Raw genomic sequence first — 24,722 nt, forward strand, 5'->3', positions numbered from 1 at the left:
TACCACCTCGGCTCAGGCGTTGGGGAATGACATATTAAGGCCAGAAAAAGAGGACAAATGAATATAAACATAGATGTATTTATATAAAAGGAAAAAGTTACATTCCGAAGAAAGTTGACTTAAATCTTCCTTTTGGATAATACATAACAGGCACTTCAGGAGCAGTGCCAATGCATTTTTAAATCTGCAATAAGGCATAAAGAAAGGTAGAACATAACTGTCAAAAGAAAGAAGCTGAGAAAGATACAAATGAAGAAGAATACAGTATTCGGTTGCTGAGGTAATTAACCTATGCCTAAAGAAAGTGGAGCTTTTTGTCCTGGGAGACGTAGGGTTGAAATGACTACTTACGTTTGGGTTCTTTACAACAGTGTTGCCCATCAGTTATTAATTGGTAAGGAAAAGAGATAGATTCCTAATAGAATCACAAGGTCTCATTTCATCTGAGAAAAGATGGCTCTGCCATGGAAGCCTATGCTCTAAGCATTGTTAATGCATGTGCATTTTCATTAGGATATCAGTGGTTATGACATCTTACTACTCTTTACAATTTCTGCCTGAAGGATGTTTCACAGATACTTAGACGCACAACTTAAAGAGTGTCCATTTTTCCTTTTGAAAGTGTACAGCTTTATACCACACTAATGTGGTTATTTATCTCTTATTTATTATAAGCATCACACTGACACCACTCTTATTAGTATGATGTATTAATTCTCCCCGAATTTATGTGCCATCAGTAATGGATGTGTAGCATCAATTATGCTTCTTTTATTATAGTCACTGTTTTTAGTGACGTGCCATTTTTCTGTGCAGGCTGAACATAAATTTGATTCAGGCGCTGATCGTTGCCTGAGTATAGTTGTATTTATTGACTGACTATCCATGCGTCTTTCTCAAAGTGTAGGTCATGACTCCCTCCCAACACAATGGATTATAAAGAGTACCTTCCAAGCTCGGCCTCTCCAAGCAGGCTCAAATTAAAGGTAAAGGTCCCCATCGCACATATGTGCTAGTCGTTCCCGACTCTAGGGGGCGGTGCTCATCTCCATTTCAAAGCCGAAGAGCCAGTGCTGTCCGAAGACGTCTCCGTGGTCATGGGGCCGGCATGACTAAATGCCAAAGGTGCACGGAACACTGTTACCTTCCCACCAAAGGTGGTTCCCATTTTTCTACTTGCATTTTTACATGCTTTCAAACTGCTAGGTTGGCTAGGACAAGTAATGGGAGTTCACTCTGTTAAGTGGCGCTAGTTATTCGAACCGCTGACCATTCTGATTGACAAGCTCAGCGTCTTAGCCACTAGGCTTACATTGCTTTCTTGTAAAAATATGAAAACTCTGACCCTTTTACTTGACCTGTTGAGGGAAGTAAGACAGATGGGAAGGGAGGAGGAACTGCAAAGAGGGAACCACCAAGGTTGGATATGGATTTACAAGTGCCAAGCTGGAAGGGGAAGTGGAGGTGGGCTGTGACTATTCTCTCAGTGTTATTGCCCTGAGACAAAAAGCACCAGAAGAAACCTATCAGAGCCTATCAGATGTCTATGGAGATTCTCACCCATCCAGGTCATGGTTGTCCCAAAGCTACTTTTTCAAAAAGCAACTAGACTTTGTTGCTGTTTTTTCTTTCTTTCTTGAAGACGTTTCATCCAAGAACTGAAGAAGCTTCTTGGATGTGAAGCTAAACATCTTCAAGGAAAAAAGAAAGAAAGTAGAGTTGCCTTTTGAAAAAGCACCTTTGGGTCAGAGAACCTACCGGTGTTTTCCAAACATTTTAAGAGAACCAGGAAAATGTTTTATTTCCTGTTCATTTCTCTTTTCCTGACTTTGATGAATGAAAATAGCAGTCTTCAAAAGGAAACTCAGATTTCAGGAATTATAGAAAATTGAATTGTACGAGATATGAAAAGGCTGCTAAAGGAATATTTATTATTGCATAATTATAAATATCCTTCCCTTTCTGCATTTCATTTTTTTTGTTAATCCGGCAAACAAAAGAATAAAGAGCAGGAGATACTTCAGTTCAGGGAAAACACATATTAAAAGCCTACAGGAAGAAAATAAGTCAGTGCTTTGAACTCCACTGTTTCTATTCAGTGCAGATATTTTGCATGATAGTTCATGCATTGAAAATGTATGAAAAAGTCTTTGCAACCTTTGGCGTTAGTGCTATTTGTTCACTTTATTTGTTTTCCTTTATCTATCAATAAGCCCTATGAAGTTCTGATAATATTCAGCAACAAAGATATGCAAAAATTCAGAAAATCTGAAAGGGACAAATACTTTTTTTAAAAAAAAAATAACTGTATATGGTGAAGACACAGCTCTAACTGAATCAAACTGAACAAACTAAGTCTGTTTTAAACTTGTGTTATTTATATTTGCATTTTGCTCTCCTATGGACATTTAGAATATTGATTAGTTTCTTGCCCATTACGCTTTGTCAATTCTACAGTATCAAGCACTTCCAGACATTGTAATTCTTACAACAATCTTTTAAGGTATTAACTTAAGGTATTAAATTACATGCTGTAGCTGAGAAAAACTAATCTATCTAGCACTAAATTCATACAGAGGGAAGAGATGAACTGAGTATTTTCTAAATCACAGCTCAATTTGTAATTCATTCATCTAGAGCCATGATGGCGAACCAATGGCACGTGTGCCAGAGGTGGCACGCAGAGCCCTTTTGGGGGGCACATGCGTGCTCATCAGCTGCTCTTCTAATTTCCAGTGTGCCAGCCAGCTGGTCTTTATGGGCACCGGAGTGCTGGAAAATGCTCCAAAAATGGCCCGAAAAATGGCCAAAAAACAGACCGTTTTTCGGGGCTTTGGGGGGATGTTTTGGGGTTGTTTTGGGGTCATTTTCTGGGCTGTTTTTCTTCCTGGGCACCAGAGCAGTCAGTTGGTCTTCTCAGGCACTAGAGCACTGAAAAACAGTCTGAAAATGGCCCGAAAAACAGCCAGAAAACTGGCCAAAAAACAGGCATGGGTGTACCGGCCAGCTGGTCTTCAGGTTTCCGGTGCTCTGGCATGTGAGCACACGCACATGCACACCCATTCCGGTTTGGGCACTTGGTGCCGAAAAGATTCACCATCACTGGTCTAGAGCATAGCAGTAGTTGGACAGCAACTTAAGAATATCTCTGTAACACCCTTTTTTCTTGCACTCTTCTATTGTACTATTATTCATTACAGAAGAACAATTAATTGCAATATTTTTCTCATGGCAAACACAGCAAACCACAGTTTCTAGTGACTGATAATACACTTAGTCATGTTCCTAGGATATTTGTCTGCAATCATCATTCCCTGACATAAGTGTTTAAAAAACAACAACTAGCTCTGGAACACACTGGCCACATCAGAAATGCTTTCATCAGGGCCTGAACCTTATAAGAGGATCGTTTATTATTTTATTGTTTTTAATTTATTTGTATACCGCCCATCTTTCTACCAAGAGATTCTGGGTGGCTTGTGGGTTGGGGTGGTCAGGAACCACAATTCCCCTTCCTCACATCATTGCTCCTTCCTCTTCAAACATCATTACCTTTCATGCTTATTTTAAAATACTCTGATAAATTGTCAGGGAAATTAACAATGTATTCAATTCAACGCTGTATTGCAATATTACAAATCCACTGTCCTCTTATATTTCCTAGTATTGGGCAGCAAAGCATGGCTTGAATAAATAAGACTATACTCTTCTTAGTCCCATTTTCAAAGAAGAGATTATGTCCTCTACTCCCACAGACAAAATGTTATTGTTGTTATAGATCTGCACAGTGTTGTATGGCTTATTCAGTGAATATATTCTTATTCTGAATTATACATGGTGGTTTGATTGCCTAGCTAAACAAAAGTATTCATCAAAGATAAGCTCTCCCCCTTTAACAGGTTGAGGACTATTTCTCATTTTCTTTGCTGTCTAAAATCTTTTTGAAACATTATTCAAAATATATTTAATAATACTAAACATAACTCTAGATTAGTGGGAAAAGATGCCAGTGCTTGATCATGGCTGCTGCTTGTGCTTAAGAGCATTAATCAGAGAAGGCAATATAAAGAATCAACAACAACATGTAGAATTTTAGGCTTTAAAATAGCTTTTGATGTTGTAATTTTTGCAGTAGCTAATAATTCTCATTTGCAATTACTTTAATGTGCAATGTATGCCAAACATTTGTAAACATGGGCAGGCAGACCGAGAGAAGTATATGAAGAGCAAATGAATATTTGTCCACATATAAAAAACTGTCTCATGTAGAATAGATAAAACTAATATTAGATTACAAAACCATTAGGTAGTCGGAGAAAAATAAAGAGTTTGCATTTCACTATGGTCTATGATGACCATATTTCCAGCATGGTTTATTTTCATGCCTAGATATATTATTTGAAGGAACTCATTCCAAAATAGAATAAGTTGTCTAGATACTGTCTTTGTCTGTTCAATTAATTCACCAACAAAAATGATTTGGACTTTGAGAATTTTATTTATTTAAACTTCAGCATAGGTTAGAGAGGAGAGGTCATGTCCAGGCTTGAAAATTTCATGAACTATGAATTTTCTACTCCTTGGCCCCAAATGCTGATAGCCTAATAATGGGTATTTTATAGTCTTCAATAAATCTGTAATTCCCCAGCAGAAGAACTCACTGCTTAACAATGTTTTATATTTCATTAGAAAAATTGTAAATTGATTTCCCAATTTTTGCATAGTCTGGTAGAAATCAGTTTAAATTTATTGTCAGGTAATAACATTCAATTTCCTATGAAAGAGAAAAAGATGTAAATAAAACTGCTTTTATTTTAAACCGCAGGCCCTAAAGTTAAATTCCAACCACGAGACAAAGTTAATTTTGTTGCTCTTCATCTGGAAACAAATCTTCTTACTTTTTAGACAAGCAATCATTGGAAGGAGAACTTTTTAAAGTTTTCTATAAGGCTGTGCTTTGGAATGTCTGGAAGTTTCAATATAACATCTGTTTGCAACATTTTAAAGCAACACTTTCCCCCATGAGCTTTAAACAGCTCTAAGCAAGTTCCATCTTCATGTCCCCATGTGTTATGAATCACCTTTTGTAGGTGAAACCGAAAGCCCTGCACAACTACAGGTAGTCCTCGACTTACGACCACAACTAAGCACAACATTTCCTTTGCTAAGCACAGCTGTTGTTAAATGAATTCTGTCCCATTTTATGACCTTTTTTGACGCAGTAGTTAATTGAATCACTGCTGTTATTAAGTGAATCATGTGGTCATTAAGTGAATCTGGTCTCGTCTCCCCCCCTCCCCCCAACTTTGCTTATCGGAAGCTGGCTGGGAAAGGTTACAAATGTGGATCACATGATCCCAGGACAGTGCAACTGTGATATATACATGCCAGTTGCCAAGTGCCAGAACTTTCATCATGTGACCACAGGGATGCTGCAACGGTCCCAAGAGTGTGAAAACCAGTCACAAACCACTTTTTTCTACTCTTAACTTTGAATGGTCGTAAGTTGCGGACCCCCTGTATTGTATTTTGCCTTTTGGTCAATTAACACTTAATGGTTACTCACACTGTCCACTGCAAGGATTTTGGCCCAGATGAAAACCAGAAGAGGTCTTAGTTCTCGAGCAGAACTTTGAAGCAGTTTTAATACATAGGGGAAAATGCCAACAGATAAAGCCTAACAGAAAAGACAATTGAGAAAGGATATAAATATAGGGCTGGCATCAAGAACCTCCTGCCCCCACCTCTGGCAGTAAAGATATTAAAGAGCTAATACCTGCATATTTGTTTCCTGTCAACATTATTCCTAGATCCTGTGCAATAATTTTAATTATCTGGTTTTACCCAAAGTTGATAGATACGTTTTTGTTCAGAACTTAATGTACTATGGTAGTTTTCCATATGACAATTTGGAATTCATTCAGGTTTGTTATTGCTAAACAATGAAAAATTACAGCACATCTTTCATTGGCTCATGAAGTTTAGAGACACGGAAAATTGTTCTATCTGGAAAATCACTACCACAAAAGTTCTGAAATGTAGAGTAAGTTTTTTCTAATCTAGTCACAAATTAACAATGTGTTTCCTACCAGGGAAAGTGACATTTTGATAGAAATACTGAATGTGAATCTTGAAATTGGATCACTCCTTAAGATTTTTAAACATATTCAGATATACCCAAAACCCAAATATAATTATTCTTTCTTAACCACCCACATCGTTTCCCTTTCCTCTTGATTTATTTTTCTTTTTAACACTGCAGTTTTCAAAGTTTCTGTCCTATTTTCTCAATTAAAAAGCAAAGCTGGAATAGCTCTGATTTTTACATGGTCTACTCTAGACAGTCCTTGTGTGAATAAAAATTATAATAGCTGGAAGCTCTTCTAGTTCTAATTCTCATTTTATTCTAGCAAATTGTACATTATCAGCATGCCCACAAGAAAGTGCCTGAGCTGTCAAATCACATCTTTTTAATATCGTTAGGCCCAGCTTCAGATGGAACGGAAGAGACTGAACAACTATGGGAACAACAAGATTTTCAACCATTTGCGGAGTTGGTCAAATTTTGAGTGTCTGATTTATATTGACTTGATGACATCCAATTGCGGGATACATAGCGACCGTCTCTCATGGGACATTATTTTCCAGGAAGAATAAGTTCATCAGACACACATGTTGATGATATAAAAAGCCTCTTTCCTTTTTCAGGACAAAGGCTGTAATACGGACTCACCAAGCTAACAGCCCAGGGACCCAGATCCAAAAAACGGCCAAGTAAATCAAGAGCTCGTAACCGATGTACTTGACTCAGCAATACCTGTGAAAATCAGAGAAAACAAGAATTGCCATTTAAAAAAAACCCACAAAATCACACAAGGCCGATTATTTAGGATTCCAGAGCTTTGTGATCTGGCCTGGATAATGATCTTGGACCCGAGACTTATATTCTGCCATTGCTTCCTACCTGTGGACTTGCAAAGGACAAGGCTTAAAGAATATTTATTTAGAATATTTAGTATTATTGAAGTGGATAGGGCCAAACATTTGGCTGTTGTTTGTTATCTCTTTTTTTTTTATTGGAGGAGTTAAAAACAATACTATGTTGCCCCTGAACTCCCGAAATGAGAAAATGTGGCTCAAATGTGTGGGTGGGGAGTTTGGGACATTTTAATGTGTGAAATACAGTAAGTGGCTTTACAAGGCTTAAAGCTCCCTTTATGGCCATCTCACATTTTCTAAACACACAAAAAGAGTGACAATTTCACTTCCTGGCACAATGGCATCAAGATATTGCAATTGTGTTGGAGGAGGCAACATGCAATCAGCAAGTAAGAGTGCCCATCCATGCTGCCCAAATCAGTTTTCCCCAAAATACCAGAAATAGACTATACACAATGAATACACTTCAAGAAATGGAGCCACTAATCGTATATATTTTTGCATAAGGCATTTATCCACTGTCAAATATGAGACACATAATCGCTCCTATCTTTACAGTTTTAAATACATGATGAACTCCATTCCTCTCAACCCCCCCCCCCCAAAAAAAAAAGATCAGAGAAATTTTCTATTCAAAGTCAGAAACTGCACACAAACCAGAGGGTGAATTTCTTAGTTTCCAAATAATAAGATGAGTCTTTAGCTTTCAATTTGCTGTCACAGAAAAAGCTAGCAATCTGTTAATGTCAAAAACAGGGAGCTAGGCTGCTCTCTCTTTAGTCCCACAACCAATTAACCTTGCTTCTGGGGGAAAGCGGTCTCCCTAATGTGGGAGAATGACATTGTACCTTTCAAATTAGGAGGCTAAAACTTAACTCTGCTTGAAGTCAGGGATATACAACCTTTCCTGATCTAAGTTCCATACTTAATTTTGAGTGGTGAGCTGTGGATTGCACTCCAGTGCAAAGGTTATGTTTGATTAAATTTAAATTAAATTAAACACAGTTAATAAGATTATTCCCCACATATGTCATAATTTTCCCTTTCTGTCAAAATAAAATTATAATTCAGAAGCCACTTTTGGAAAAATCAACTGAATTTATAGCTTTGGGATTCACATGTGCTCTGTGCGCCTCTATTTTAATTTAGTAAGATTCTTGATCAGGATCATAAATTTTAGGTTGTCTTAACACTTTTATGCATTATATAATGTTCTTCTTCTTATTTAATAGTGGCACTTTTTCTCACTTTCATTCTTGTCTCCTGAATTCTGATGTCTATCTCATATTATATTAAAGACTGCATTCTAACAAATATAAAATTAATGTACTATTAAAGAGCAAGCTGATTTTTTTTCAACAGCTAGAAAGAAAAAGGTCAAAGGAGAATGGACTGATAAAAGAAATTGTTCCTCATAAACTTCTGGAAACTTTTAAAAATCTAGTTATGCCAAAGGCCTTAAGGGAAGAGAATATCAGTATTGTCTAAGTGAGGTGTAGTATTATCTCTTGTATTTGATTGACCATTTATTGATATTATTGTATATTGTTATGTATTATGTATACTTGTATAGTGTGATATGACTGGTAAAAACTGTGTAATGAATCACTGACATGATAACACCGTGATGCAGGTCTTGTAAATTTTAGTGTCAGGGCTTTTAATAAGCGCCAATGTTTTCTATCCTATCCTTTCACAGGGTTCTCTATTCAACAGCTGAAGTGGGAGATTCTATTTTGTGGAAGATATACTTTTCCAAGTATATACACCCACACCAACACAGAATAGATTTCAGTTCAGAGCTTCTTATGGCTGGGTTATCATACAGCACTTGCAAACAATTTAAAAAGCACTTATACGTCTTGACCAGGTGTGTCCAATCTGTGGCTCATAGACCACATGTGGCCCTGGACAGCTAGTAATGCAATCCTACAAGATTATAAACTTTTAACATTATATAATTTTAGTGATATTTATGTACATTTATGTACTATATTATGTATATTTTATGCAGTCCAAGACAATTCCTTCTATTTAATGCAACCCAGGCAAGCCAAAAGCCCATGCTCTAGTCTAGACATTCAATAAATGTAAGGGAAAATTTAAGGGAACACTTCAATCTTTCAGATACAATATTTTCACAAGCTGCATAAGAAAAGTTATATTCCCTTATAGAAATGGATACAGAACTATTTTCAGGGTTAGTATTTTGTTTGTGAAATAGGATGTAGTAAAATCTCCTTATTTTTTATTTAATGCACAATCAGAATGAGCATTTTAGTTTGGTTTTAGTTCTTACATATCAACCTCTGAGTCCTGGCAATAATAAGACCAAATTGTTTTGGGGACAAGAGAAGGAAATACACAGAACAGGCAGGGGAGATTTTTATCCATACACAAAAACAAACTCACATTCAGTAGATTTGAAAATATCAAACTATCAACTCAAAGCATTGGATACATACATGGAAATTTTCTATTAAAATTACAAGCTAGCAGAGGTCAAAGAGCCAGTACCGGTGACTAAGACAAAACCACCCTTTGCATCTACAATTAGGCTTTGTCTCCACAGGACAACTACTAATCCTATGGGGCTATGTGAGGTACAGTCTGGAACGCAAATCCCTCCCTGAGGATTAAGGTGCTCCAAGCTTTTCCCTACCACCCATGTGCCACTTCATCCCCCTCTCTGCTTTAGCAATCTGTTTGTGTCATGCTTCTCCCAAGAGAACAGAGATTCTAAAGGGATTTGTTTTTTAAAAAAATCACAGAAAGCTATTTATAAAAGCTGTTTTCTGTGGCTGGAAAAACCTTTTTCATAGTTACCTGGCATTATGTCCAAAGCATAAAAATGCCCTTTGGGGGGGGGCTTTTTGAGTAAATTAATTAATTGCATAGTAATTCAAATTTGATGAAACAATGTGATTGTACTTGCTTTAATGAATCTCTGCTGGCTTTTGCAGTGGTGTGATCACCCCTGTTCATGAAGAAGCAGGTGGGCATTTCAGTATTGCTGCAAAATTAATTATCTGTACAGCTCTCTGCTGTCAAGTCATTCAGCATATCTGTTGCTGGACAAGAAATCTGTCTGTCTCACTGCTTTGTCAGAGATAAACTGTCCATCTATCACCACAACAAACTCCCAGGCTGCAAACACTGTAGAAAATGAAGAGTCGGACTCACAATGATTGATGACGCTGTCACCCATATTACAAGACAGCGCTGCTAAGTGGGACTGAAAGTCTTTTCCCATTATATAAGATGAAAATGGATGCCCTTGAATAGGTAGAATAATGTAACCCAATTCCTCTTGGCAGAAGGGAAGGGAAGGGAAGGGGAAGGAGGGGAGGAAAGAAGAGGAGAGGAGAGGGAAGGAAAAAAGGAGAGGAGAGGAAAGGGGTGGGGAAAGGGAGGAGGAAAGGAGAGGAGAGGAAAACTAAATATCCCCAAAGAATGTTGGCAAAAGCTACTAATCTAGTTCCTGTCAGAATTAGAACTGCTTTGTACTATAACCAGATAAGATTTCCAGCATAAATGTATAAGTCTGAAAAAAACAACTGAATAATACAATATTATTGTTGTTTGTTCTTAGAGGAATATTTGATAAACCGAATACCCTTAAATAATTAGGGAACAGACCTTGCACCTCAGTAATCCTGAATGTATCATATAATGACACGCATCCTGAAAATTATTGACCTGGGAGACCTAGACCGTACCCAGATTTTTGCTTCTCCTCCCACTTTGTTGGACATTCTGCCTGATGAAACAGTGAAAAGTTGGATACTAAATTGTGACATTTTAGTAAACCTTCGTAAATTTCTACAATGATGATGGTGCTTTTCAAGCATATGGAAAAGAGCAAAGATGAATGTGTTTCAAAATAAACTAGTCATGTACTAGATGCTAAATGTACTGGATAACACATATAGTAAATGAACATGTTGGTTATGAAATCATTTATTTACATGTAAATTGTCTATTTCAATATTTTTATTGAATGTGTATAACTTCATTTCTCAACTTCAGAAACAATGATGAAACATACAGGAATTAGGCAGAGTTGAAGAGAAAACGGATAGTATTTTATATTCTTGTCAAAAACATTTCTCCCCAGATTCTGACTTGGAGTGTGAACATGTCATTTGGAACATTTTCTTCTTTCTCTTTGTGTAGAGGGGATATTTATTCTTACCAGGCCCTCTTGTCACCAGTAGCCACTGCATTATGGATGGTAAGAGGCCAGGTATGGATCAAACCTGGCTGCTTGGAAGAAGAGCTTTGTGACTGTACAGCTGAATGAAATTCTCTAGCAAAAAGGCTAATAGTTCTACAATGTCAATTTATGCTTAACTGAGGTTGCATGTGGCTAGGTGGGGGAATGGGATTTTGCTTGTGTGTAATGTGTCTGGATCAGCAAAAGCCCAGCAAACAACGAGGTCCAATTAGTCTCCAGTGCCATCCACATAATTTATTTACCCACACACCATCTGGCAAAGAGCAAAGAAGTCATAGAAAGGCATGTCCATAAATACACAGAGAAATTTGCAGCTGGCTTGTTGCCCACATTTCAGCAGCCTCAGCTAAGCTAGTAGTCCAGCTGGCTGTCAAGACAACTCACCTGCAATACGATAGGGAGCTGTTCAGGAGGATTGCGGTTTTCCACTCCCATTGTTAGCCAGACTTGAAAGGCCGTAAGCTGTTCAGCAAAGAACGGGCTGTGCTGTAGAGAAAACAATGGACAGGAATCAAGTTAAACTGCTTGCCAACAAATAAAAAGGTAGTCCTCGGCTTACAACAGTTCATTTAGTGACCCTTCAAAGTTACATCAGGGCTACCTGCATTCTAAAATCTACATTTTGTTTATTTACTAAATATAAGACATTTTAAAATAATATCTTTAAAAGTTACCTTGATATAGCATCACCCAAAATTTGTTCAATGCAATTTTTTAAAGAATTGCTGGGACTAATTACTTAAAATGATTTAACTAGCAAGGAAAGTAGATACAATTGGAAAACACTGGTTAATCTAAGCAAAATTTATGCTAAGACAAGCAGTTAAATTTGCACAGATACAAATTTATTTCTGTTTTAAGTGCATTTTTCATGCATGGAATACTTTTTGTTGAAAGTAAAAAAGATTCAGCAATAATGAAACCATCCAGTTTTGGATGCCTGATTTGAGCATGGGCATGCACTCATCGGCAAAATGTATGCCTTCCTGGTTTGGTTTTTAAAGCCATTTTTAACTATAGTGAGACATAAATTATATCTCTCAAAAGATAAGGAAGTTTTTGATTATTGTCTTACTAATTAAAAGCTTCCACATTTTTCCTAATCTGATTTGATCGCCCTTTAATATATAGAAATATGTGTCATTGGTTTACAATAACCCGTGTAATGTGCTTTCCTAAAATTATATGATCCTAAGGAAACCCGAAGTTCTTTCTTGGGAACCATTATTTATTTATTTATTTATTTATTTTATTATTCATGCTTCTAGACCGCCCCCTCTCCCAAAAAGGGACTCGGGGCGGTGTACAGTCCATGCCAAATATATCAAAATACAATAAAATTGAATATGTACAGTTAGAATGGAGGAGGTTAAAAATGGAATTAAAAGAACTGTACAAAGCAATATATATAAATATAGGATTTTGAACCCCTAAAACACATACAATGTTAAAAACAATACCCCTAAAATAACCAGTTAATACATTTGCCAGGAGGGACAGTTGTAATTATGGCAGGCCTGCTAATCGGAACAGGTGAGTCTTCAATTTTTGCCGGAAGGAGCGGAGGTCAGTAGTGGTTCTAATGTCGGGGGGGAGGTCATTCCAGAGGGTTGGGCCCATCACAGAGAAGGCCCTACTCCTTGGTGTCGCCCGTTGGCATTGCCTAGTGGACGGCACCAGGAGAAGTCCCTCTCTGTGTGAGCGAATTGGTCGCAGGGATGTATGTGGGAGGATGCGATCCCGCAAGTAACTAGGTCCCGTGCCATGGAGCGCTTTAAAGATGGTAATCAGCACCTTGAAACGCATTAGACACATATAGTGCTTCCTGCAGCCTATCAATGGATGGAAATAAAACTGAATGGCAGCTGTGTTTTTATTTATCTACTGATGTGCATTATATGTGCATTATTTCTTTAAAAGGTTTTCAAGTTGTTTATCAAGCCATGCTTTTCCAAGCAGTATAAAACTCTGAAATGTTTTTTTATAATTTAAAATACAACAAAATGTCTACAGCAATATGTTTATAATTCATTAAATGAAAATGCACTAAATCTTATAATCCAGTTGCCATGAACAGTAGAGTAATATTTTCATGAGATATCAGTATCAACAGTATCCAAAAACATTTTCATGTTCATTTAAAGGATTGCAGTAATGTTAAAAGCCAAATCTATCAATCATTGCATTCACAAAACAATCCCCCTAACCCATCTGCTGAAAATTCTTTGCACAGGGGTCCCCAACCCCCGGTCTGTGGACTAGCCCCAGGCCTCAGCATGCCAAAAACCAGGCCGCACAAACAAGCGAAGCTTCATCTGCGGGATGCAGGCAGCACACAAAACCACACCCCCTCTGGTCCATGGGAAAACATCTCTCCACAGAACCGGTTCCTGGAGCCCAAAAGGTTGAGGGCCACTGTCTTAGCAAGCAGTGAAAAGAATGCTGCGTTACAATTATTTATACAGCCATAGAGAGCACTACCCATTAAAAAAACAATGGGTTATTTAACATGTCTGAAACATCATTTGAAATCTAAGAGATACATCACAAAGGCAAATGCAATGGAATATAACATAATGTAACAATGGGAAATCAGCAGCATTAGTTTTAGACATAAGACTCATGGAAAAGTTAATAAAAGTACATTCAAATTGTATCTTCATTTCTGGATTCACAAAATGATGATTGAATCTGGTTATTGGATCATTATAGGTAAGGTGACCAATTTTTTTACAATGAAAAGGAGGACAAATAAATTGGAAAAAATATTGTAAATAAAATAAATATTTTATTCATTGCAACAATAATACACTAAAATATGATATATGCATAATAAAAACATTTGTAACATTTTATATTGTAATTATGCTTACATGCCTGTTAATTATTATTTAAATGAGTACTTTTCCATTGAATTAATATTTTTTGTCAATGTATCATCTTCTAACAATATATTGGAAATATCTGAACAAGAAATATCCTTCATATTGTATCAACATTCAATCTCGATTTCTCACTTGTCCAAAAATCATTAGCAATTGAAAAAACTCTTTCAACTGCTGCATTAGTTCCAGGGCAGCACAACGTAAATTGAACAAGTATAAATGAATTTTCACATGGAATATGTTCATTTTTGAAATGGCTGAAAATATCCACCCATCTTTTATCAATTTCAACGTATTGATTTTCCCATTGTATTAATTTTTCAAAATTTAAATATACATTCAGTCTTCTAATTTCTTCAAAGAGACAATTGTAGTCTATTTTAATGTCTGGCATTTCTTTAGATAAAAACTCAACACAAGATTCAATATCTGTCCAATATACTTGCGATGAAGTCAAAAAACACCATTGAAAACTGTTATTTCCCGTGATGTTTGTTTCAGACCATTCTTCGATATATTGAAAACATGTTTGGTAAAAATTCTGCACTTCTTTGATAAACTTTTCCGTTATGCCCGGATTTGATTCCTCTAAGTCTGACAATTTTCTTTTTATAATTAAAGGAAGAAATTTATCTTCAAATCGAGATTTATATTGAAGGATAAAGTCATTCAAAATAAGACTAACTTTTGTAGCAGAAATGTGTTCACCTTCAATCTTTTGAATCGTTTTGTGAAAAATAGATGCTTGATTATGTACAAAATATATTAATATCTCAGATATTTCATTATTGAAAAACGATTCCAGAATTTTAGGACATTTGTCTAAACTTAAAAAATATGAACGGAGAGACTCAAATAATTGTAGAACACGCTCTACAGCAGGTGTTAGAGCAAGCCATCTAACTTTTGAATATCCTAAAGGTTTTTTGTATTCAACATTCGCTTCTTCACAAAATTGTTTTAAAGTAGCCACACGAACGGTAAAACGACTAAAATACAAATAAATTGTACTTATTATTACTTCTACATCAATTGGCATGGCACATGATGTCGTGTTGATTGCATTTGACAAAATATGTGCATTACAACCTATTCCTAGTATTTTCTTTTGGAGTAAATCTTGTAATTTTACATACACATTATTCACCCCTTTGCGTCTACGCCCACCAAAATTTGTGTTTGTATTATCAGCTGTTAGTGCAACAACTTTGGATTTCAAATTGTTTTCATTTATTACTCTGTATAGATGATTTGACAAAATTTCAGCAGTTTCACCCTCAATGGATTCTAAATTTAATTTTTTTACTTGAATCCCCTTGGTAACATTAAAATATCTTACTAGTATTGGATACAATTTGGTTTCATTATGGTTTGATGCATCAGATAAATGCAAATGCTGCAATTTTCAAGTCTGCTGTAAGTATTTTATCACAGTAATTTTTAAATACTGATTTAACAATAGCCTCACATTTTGTCCTGGTGCATGAAAATTTAGCATTGTGAAATTTTTTCAATAATTTAGTTGTACAATCCATACTACGAAAACTTTGATTGTGAATTATGGTATGAAATGCAAATGTCCCCTCCATTGCAGCTAACTGTTTTTCATCTTCAGAGTAATTTGAAGTTTTAAAAAAACCTGTTACTTTACGACTGGAAGCTGATGCATCTAATGATTGCTTATGTTTATTGGTGGACAAGTGTTTCGTTATAGCTGCTCTGCCCCCAACTGCAATAGAAAATTCTCCTCTGCAAATATTGCAGAAAACAATGGCATCTTTCTTTGATATGAGGAATGGAAATTCCTTTTTCAATTGATCATAGAAATGGCATTTTATTCTTTTTTGATTTTTTTCATCCCTAAATGAAATTTAAAAATAAAAATAAAATATAAAGCTACACGAACGATGCAATCACATTATGAATAAATAACATTAATTATTACAACTGAAACTTTAATAACATAAGTGAATAAACTTCACTAAAATTTAAATTTAAATTATTTTACACTTCTGTTGACAACAGGGTTGTATAAACTTGTAAATAAAATTATACATACTTGGAAATTATTAAATAGATAATGAATTAATAAAACGTGAATTGTACTTACCTCTGTATAATTGAATATTCACTGAGAAAGAAATGATTACCATGAGTCATTCAATTGCCGACATGCTGTGAGTCTACTGTGTGCGTATGTGCCATGTTGTGTTTCGGTAAGAAGTAAACAAAGCCACTTGTGCGTGGCACTCTCTCTCAAGGTCTCCCGTGCGGAGCGTATACGTCTCATTATCACGTCTTATACCGCACTATACCGAGCCTTGACGAATTGTCATGTCAAATGCAAATACGTCACATAACGCGCAACAGATTAGTCTTCAAATATCGAAAAGGAGGACATGTAGGAGGACACTTTTCGAGGGAGGACAGAACTTAGAAAAGAAGGACTGTCCTCCCTAAAGGAGGACGATTGGTCACCTTATTATAGGGCAAGAAATACCATATAAGCACATTTTAGTTCCCAAACCTATGGGAATATATATCTCGAATTTGGTTTGGCACTGCAAACCATGGCTATCGGGAAGTAAAATTGCCCTTTTATTTAGATCTGGGAAATCCAGAGCTACATTTAAAGGCAGAGAGAATTGCACAATTGATTCTTGGAGACAATGGGACAGTGATAGAAAATGTTTGGCCATACCAGAATGAAAGTATTGGTAAAAGGAGGGATGGGACAATTAAAAGCTGGAGAGGTATTCAGTCTTACTGGTTAGTAAACTTGATATGTTTTGTTGTATTGGGAATTTCCTATAACTAAAGCTAATTGCTGTATTTTCATGTGATAGGCCAGCGATGGCGAACCTTTTTTGGCTTGCGTGCCATAAGTGGGGGGAGTGCCACACCCATAATGCAATATGCGACCCCCCCAGTGTGCATGCATACACTACAGGCGCGACCCCCCCATTTTTGCATGCTTTTTTTGCCCTCCCCAGGCTTCAGAGGCTTTATAGGAGCCTGGGGAGGGGAAAAACAGCCCCCCCACCCCCCGGAGGCTTCAGGGACCTTCAGGAGCTTCCCTGAAGCCACTGAAGCAGTCAAAATGACCCTCCAGGCAAACCGGAAGTCACTTCCGGTTTGCTTGGAGGGTTGTTTTAAGTGCTCCGAAGGCTTCAGGGACCTTCAGGAGGCTTCTCTGAAGCCTCGGAAGCAGTCAAAACGACCCTCCAAGCAAACTGGAAGTCGCTTCCGGTTTGCTTGGAGGGTCGTTTTGAGTGCTCCGAAGGCTTCAGGGACCTTCAGGAGGCTGCTCTGAAGCCTCCGGAGCAGTTAAAACGACCCTCTAAGCAAACAGGTTCCTGAACTTCTGGTTTGCCCGTAGGGCCATTTTTTTGCGCTCTGGAGGCTTCAGGGAAGGCCTTGGAAGGCCTCCAGGGGGGCGGGGAGGCTCTTTTTGCCCTCCCCAGGCTCCTATAAAGCTTCTGGAGCCTGGGGAGTGCAAAAAATGGCTTTAAAAAAGGGTGAACTCAGCTGACCAGCGTGCGCATGCGTGCTGGCCAGCTGACAGGGCAGCGCCTCACGTGCCCTGAAAAATGGCTCCGCGTGCCACCTATGGCACGCGTGCCATAGGTTCGCCATCACTGTGATAGGCCATCATAGTGGTACAAGAAATGAAATACATTAGCTGTATTATGCTCTGCCATTCTGATATATTATAATAGTAGATGGGAAGTACCTTGGGAGATGGGGTGAAGAGATGTGGCCTAGGGATAAGATAAGATAAGAGAGTACAGCCCACAGCTATATAGCAGGCGGGGCAAGGGGCTCAGAATGAAGGGATCACTGAGAGAATTGTACTTTCAGACTTGCAAGATTCTGTTAATGTAGCTTTACACTAAAGCAGAATTAGCTTATCTGATCATGTTTCCTGTCAGGTCTACCTGGTAAGGCTAACAAATATGAGAGTTCATTGAATTCTAACATCAGGATGAACCATCTAACAAAACCACCATGACTGCATTTAGTAATTTATCCTGGCTATTTTCCTGCCACTTGTTCTAATTAACAGGTAGCAGATTAAGACTAAAAATATATCTGCTGGATTTGTAGGTCAACACCTCTCCATTCATAAGGAAGGGGGAGAGGGGAACTGGGCCACAGGAGTGATGGGCCGCTGTGCATGCACAAGAAAGGTGGGTCGGCATGCATGTGTGCATCTCGATTTGCACAAGTTGAGCTGTGAGTGTGCGTGCAGGCCCGCCGCTTGTGCGAGTCAAGCTGCAAGTGTGCGCTGGCCCACCGCTCATGTGGCCCGGTTGCAAATAGGCTAAGGCCAGGTACTAGGCCATGGCCCAGAGGTTGGGGATTCCTGCCTTAGGATATCTCTGGATGCATTCCTGAGCAGTCCCCATCTTCAAAAGTCCTTTCATATTAAATCATAGAAAGGAAAGGGGAAAGACTGCTAAAAATCTGCCTACTAAAAGTGGTGCAGCATGGACTTTTGCCATGATTTGCCTCTCACATCTGTCATGGCTGATCAGGAAAGAGTCTCTGATGTAAGTAAACAGAAATAATAAAGTTTTGCCAACTATAATTCAGCTGATGTCTGCTGTCCATTTCATCTTTGAAATCCAGTGATTGGCAGCCACAGCCAACAACAAAAAGGCATTGGGAATGTAGAGGGCTTGGTGGAATGGCACTATCATATTTTTGGGGTTTCCAAATCCAGCAATTATGTGCTGGATTTTTTATTTTTAGTTTTAACCTTTGTTGCACCATTCTGTAAGCCACTTAAAGCCCCTGATAATTAGTGGCATAGACGTCTTAGTAAGTAAGTAAATTAATAAATGACAGGTGGCTACTTCAAGTGATACATGTTAATGGACTACTATGGCTAAATTGCTTCTGACAAATGGAAAGTTCCCATGCCAACAGCAGTGCTATGTTTGGCAGTGACTTGAAAATTCTTTGCACGATGAATGAATCATCTTGTGCTTCCTTTTATAAATATATTACATGCCTAACATGAAGGGTGCACTTAATTCAGCGAGGAAATAATTGGTTTTCAGACAGAAGAAGAGTTGATGATCATGATGTATTGCTAAGAAGGCAGGAAAATAGACTTGCCTTCCCTAATGGGTCACAAAATATTTTTCCCCTTCTTAGTATGTTACCAGTGGATAATTACAATGCCATCCATTAGCAGCAGTAAACATTGCCCTCCTCTTTCCAGCAATTTTATGAGTTTTGGTGCAGGTCCACGGTCTCTGAGAAACGTAGTTGTCTAAAAACTAATAGGAAGTCTACTACACATTTTTTTACTTGTAAAAACCAGTTACTTAAAAATAATAATAGGCTACTTATCTTACTAAAAACTATCTAGTTTCTCAGTGTCCTTAGAAACCTGTTTCTGGACAAAATGAAGGTATTTACAAGGGCAATTTCCTTCACAGTGCTAAGCAGAATAGTATGAACAATTTGGGACTTTTCCCCATTTTTTTTTCATTTTCTTTTCCATGTATTGGCCCCATAAATAACTACTTAGGGCATGCTTTCCCCATTAAAATATTTTCAATTGAATTGGAGAGGCTATAAAGAGCTGTCAGAGTTCATTCGAGATACATTTTAAAAAGGAAAATGGATTAGGTTTTTTTTCATTTTGTTTTCTGAAACAAAATGACAGAGAGGCTGTTCATTTTTACATGACAGTCAAATAAAGTCATACACACTCCCCTCGCCCCCTTATCAGATGCAATTAGCAAATCCATAGAGAAGGACTTAGCCTAGAATTGCGGATTTGGAACAGGAAACCCATCTGGTGTCTACACTGTTAACTTTTTGGTGCAAGAATTTTCCATTCTCCCCAAATTTTTAGAATTCACAGGTTGTTCTGCATGGTTTGGTTTCAAATTCCTTTCTTGCATGCTTCTCTATTATTTGTAAACTATGACATATATTATCATGGTATTACACTGGCATGTGCTTGGCATTCTATCATGCTTTAATTTGTACAACATATAAAGCCATTAAGCTCTAAGGCAGGGATGCAGTGGCTTAGTGGCTAAGACACTGAGCTTGTTGATCAGAAAGGTCGGCAGTTCGAATCCCTAGCACCACGTAACAGAGTGAGCTCCTGTTACTTCTCCCAGCTTCTGCCAACCTATCAGTTCAAAAGCATGTAAAAATGCAAGCAGAAAAAATAGGGACCACTTTGGTGGGAAGGTAACAGCGTTCCGTGCACCTTCGGCGTTTAGCCATGCCGGCCACGTGACCACGGAGACGTCTTCGGACAGCGCTGGCTCTTTGGCTTTGAAACAGAGATGGGCATCGCCCCCTAGAGTCCAGAATGACTAGCACATATGTGCGAGGGGAACCTTTACCTTTAGCGCTAAGGCAGTTAAAAAAGTACCCTGGATAGTCATTAAATATTGCTTCCCTCCCCCCTACTGGGAAATGTTTAAATGATACATTTCTGGAAACTTGAAATGATACAGCTGATGATCTCTAATATTCAGTGTATTTCTATGCATATTCTACTTACAAGTCCATAGTCATAAATGCCAGCAATCTGACTTTCCTACTATTTAGTTCCTGATGCAGTAGTCAGTTTATTTGCTGCTAATTTCAGTGATAAATTGACCCTATTTTAGTGTCATTTATTCCTCATCATCCAATTTGCATTGTCCAATTTGTCCACTTTCCATTCAAAAACAACTGCCAAGCAGGAAGAATATACAACTACACGCAATCTTGGAAATGAGTATCAAGGACACATCCTATTCAACAATTTGGTATAAAATGTGAAAAAAGCCACTAAGTGCAAAAGTTTCTGAAACTGAGGAACAGAGAATAAAAATAAAAAATAAAGAATGTAACAGAATCACTGAAAGAGCAGCACAAAATGGAAAGCTCCATGAGATCAGGTAGTATTAAAAAGGTTAGAACACTGACTGAATGAGCCCAAATTAATTCATTTGGATTCTGCTTCTGAATGCAAATGAGGTGACACTGACATTGCTGCTTGCCTCCAATTTTTTATCTACATCACATTACAATACCTTTCTTTCTCAAATTTATTGTCGCAAAAGGAGAAGGAAAACTGACAAAATAATGTTCATATCTCATGCTTGGAGGTTTCTCTACAGTAATGAGGAAGCACGCTAAATAATGGTTATATTTAGATTTCCTGCAATGGAAAATACTTTTCTGGGGAGCAGAGGGAATGGTGTTGAGTTTATCTGAACGTTAACACCCATGTCCATAGCTCTGTTCATCTTTAGAAAATATAGCCAATAACCCAAAAGTAATTTCTAATGTTGGATTTTCCCCTTTAATAGAGGGAGTCCCCTTGAGGAGTATTGTGAAACTGTTACCATGGCAACACCACTGCGCTGTACAATCGAAGCCATTTTATGGCAAAATAGTAGAAGCCATTTTAAGGCACAACAAGCTGTATCTTAACAGAACACTCATCCCGAGGGGGTTTTAGGGGTGTCTTACCTCCACAGTATTTGTCTCCAGAGACGAAGTCATCTGTGTACCAAGTTTGGTTGAAATTGCTCGAGGCATTCCAGAGTTATGTTGGAACATACGCCCACCCACACATACACACTCACCCATATCCATTTATATATACCGTATTTATCGGCGTATAACACGCACTTTCCCCCCCGAAAAATAGGGGGCAAATGATGTATGCGTGTTATACGCCGATATACGCCAGGCGATATACGCCAGGTGCACAGAAAAGGATCACGGAGCGCTTCGCCCCAAAAGCAGCTGCTTTTCTGTGCGCCTGGCGTTTAAAACATCCGGCTATCTATCTAAACGCCAGGTGCACAGAAAAGGATCGCGGAGCGCTTCGCCCCAACAGCAGCCGTTTAGATAGATAGCCGGATGTTTTAAACACCAGGCGCACAGAAAAGCAGCTGCTGTTGGGGCGAAGTGCTCCGCGATCCTTTTCTGTGCGCCTGGCGTTTAGATAGATAGCCGGATGTTTTAAACGCCAGGCGCACAGAAAAGCAGCTGCTGTTGGGGCGAAGCGCTCCGCGATCCTTTTCTGTGCGCCTGGCGTTTAGATAGATAGCCGGATGTTTTAAACGCCAGGCGCACAGAAAAGGATCGCGGAGCGCTTCGCCCCAAAAGCAGCTGCTTTTCTGTGCGCCTGGCATTTTAAACATCCGGCTATCTATCTAAACGCCAGGCGCACAGAAAAGGATCGCGGAGCACTTCGCCCCAACAGCAGCTGCTTTTCTGTGCGCCTGGCATTTTAAACATCCGGCTATCTATCTAAACACCAGGCGCACAGAAAAGGATCACGGAGCGCTACTCAGCAGGGTGTGGGCGAGAGGAGGAGAGAATGGATGAGCCGTCTCTCCTCTCCCAGACACCCGACTAAAACACTTTCTTTCGCCCGCGGAAGAGCTCGGGCGGGCGAAAGGAAGCGCTTTAGACAGCGGGGTGTGGGTGAGAGGAGGAGAGAATGGATGAGCCGTCTCTCCTCTCCCCGGACTCCCGACTAAAAGTTAATAAAAAAAAGGAAGGAGGGAAGGATGGAACTGGAAGGGAGGCAGGGAAGGAGGGAGGGAGAAAGGAAGGATAGGAGGATAGGGAAAGAGGAAAGAAGGCAGGCAGGCAGAAGGGAGGGAGGTGCAAGGAAGGAAGGAAGCATAGATAAGCAGGAGGGAAAGAAGGCAGGCAGGCAGGAGGAAAGAGGAAGGAGGGAACTGGAAGGGAGGCAGGAAGGAAGGGAAGGAGGAAGGGAGGGTGGAAGATAGTAGCAGTGAAAGCAGCAGTGTTCATAGTTGCTTTTACTGTCCTTTTACATTATTTACCTTATAAGTGGTAATAATATTAATAAAAAAAAAGTTCTGAGCTACCCTTATTTTGCTTCAAAGTTCTTTATTTGAAATTTAAATTTTTTTCCTGAAATTTCCCTCTTAAAATGAAGGTGCGTGTTATACGCCGATAAATACGGTATATAGAATAGAAGATAGATTAGCCATTTGGTCTGGTGGTTCTAGAAAGAAAGAGACTGTGAGTTCAAGGCCTGCCTTAACTATGAAAGCCAGTTGGGTGACCTTGGGCTAGTTACTCTCTCATCCCAACCCATCTCACAGGATGGTTGTTGGGGGGATGGAAGTAGAAGTAAGAAGGTGTGTTAGATATGTTTGCCACCTTGAATTATTTGTAAAAATAATAAAGATGGGATATTTTTATATAGATATAAAAATTTAAATGATGTTGAAGTATTTCTTTCTAACAATGATATAGCTCTGGAATTATCTGGCCAGCTTCCTTTAATCTCATCTTTAGATGAGCACTGGAAACCTTTATATTTTGGAAGACATTTTTCAGTACTTCAATCAGATTTGTTTTCCGCATTAGTTTAATGGTATCATCACTGTTCATTTTAGTATTTGCTTTTAATGTTCATCAAATTTAGCATATTAATTTCATGTATTTTTAAAGCGGGATATAAATAAGTGTAAAAACGAAGTCGTTATGATTTGCAAATGACACATATTTGTATTATTTATAATATTATCAGATTACTGAAATGTATCTGAAATAAAGTATCTATCCTAAAATGCCTCTGAGTAATAGTGATCTCCCACTATTACTCCCACTATCCTGTTTAAAATAATATTATCAGTTGGGAACTAAACCTAGAAATAAAACAAAGTTTTGCTTTGTCTGCTCTTTTACAAAGCAATCTCAATTGCTTTGCTAAGTCTCCCGCACCTTGCAGCACCTACCCAAAGCCTCACAATGCTCTTGTCTTGCCGCATTAGGCCCTCACACTCTTGCACCATTGACAGTAGTTACACCAAACTCACTGCTCTTGGACCATGCCAGTCCCTCATCTCACCGCCCGCACCTGGCAGCAGCTATTCCAAGACTCATTGCACTTGCATTGCACCCTCCTTTGCACCCACCACTTACCTGCCTGCCAGCCAGCCTAAGTCCCAGCCTGTGTCTTGCAACTTCCTGCCAGCTTCCCCACTGACTTGGGGAAGCCGCAGGAAGTTGCAAGGAGATTCTTGCTTAACGACAGCAACTGGGAACTGCTGGGATTGCAATCTTTAATTCTCATGCTTTACAACCACATCTCTAAGTGACAGAAATTCTAGTCCCAATTACCACAGTTAAACAAGAATGTGTACTACCTGTATGCTATCTATTCTTCTATAGTTTTAAATCTGTATTAATGTTAGTATTAGACTGTCTTTTCCCCTTGAAAATTATAAAACCTACTGTAAGAATACATAAAATGGGAAAAAATTAAAAGGAAAGACTATAAGCACGCAAGATTTGGTTAGCAATACCAGATAAATTTTCCATATCAGATTAGAGTTACATGCTTTTTTAAAAAACAATTTCTTTCATTCACATAAATAAAAAAAAATCAGTTCAGTTCAATGCATGAAATACTTTTACTCAAATATTTACAAGCTTATTTTCTTCATATTCTAAACATTCTCCATATCCAATTTCTTTTCCATTCACTTTTTCTTTAATATCTGGTTTAATAGAAGACTTCAAGGAATTTTAAATTATAGTTTCATACATTTGAGTCAGAACATTCTTTTTAAGCACTACTTATATTGCCTCTGCCAACTAAGATCAAACTGAGTTTCTGAATATAGCCACCATGGAAAATG

General features: G+C 38.2%; 1 protein-coding gene across 3 annotated transcripts in view; it reads right to left on the reverse strand.

The window, feature by feature from the left end:
* The window catches only part of RPTOR (regulatory associated protein of MTOR complex 1), a 423,475-nt gene that overhangs the window by 126,597 nt on the left and 272,156 nt on the right, over nucleotides 1-24,722 (reverse strand). For all 3 annotated transcript variants that reach the window (XR_014174604.1, XR_014174605.1, XM_081944023.1), the window contains exons 11-13: nucleotides 11,561-11,662; nucleotides 6,734-6,817; nucleotides 5,567-5,677 (exon numbers count right to left, since the gene is read on the reverse strand). Coding sequence is in view for 1 of the 3 variants with exons in the window: in XM_081944023.1 (XP_081800149.1) it covers nucleotides 5,567-5,677; nucleotides 6,734-6,817; nucleotides 11,561-11,662 (297 nt within the window). In the remaining 2 variants the exon portion in view is untranslated. The remainder of the gene's footprint in view (nucleotides 1-5,566; nucleotides 5,678-6,733; nucleotides 6,818-11,560; nucleotides 11,663-24,722) is intronic.

Source organism: Natrix helvetica, assembly GCF_964273705.1.
Source record: "Natrix helvetica genome assembly, chromosome: 1".
Classification (NCBI taxonomy): domain Eukaryota; kingdom Metazoa; phylum Chordata; class Lepidosauria; order Squamata; family Natricidae; genus Natrix; species Natrix helvetica.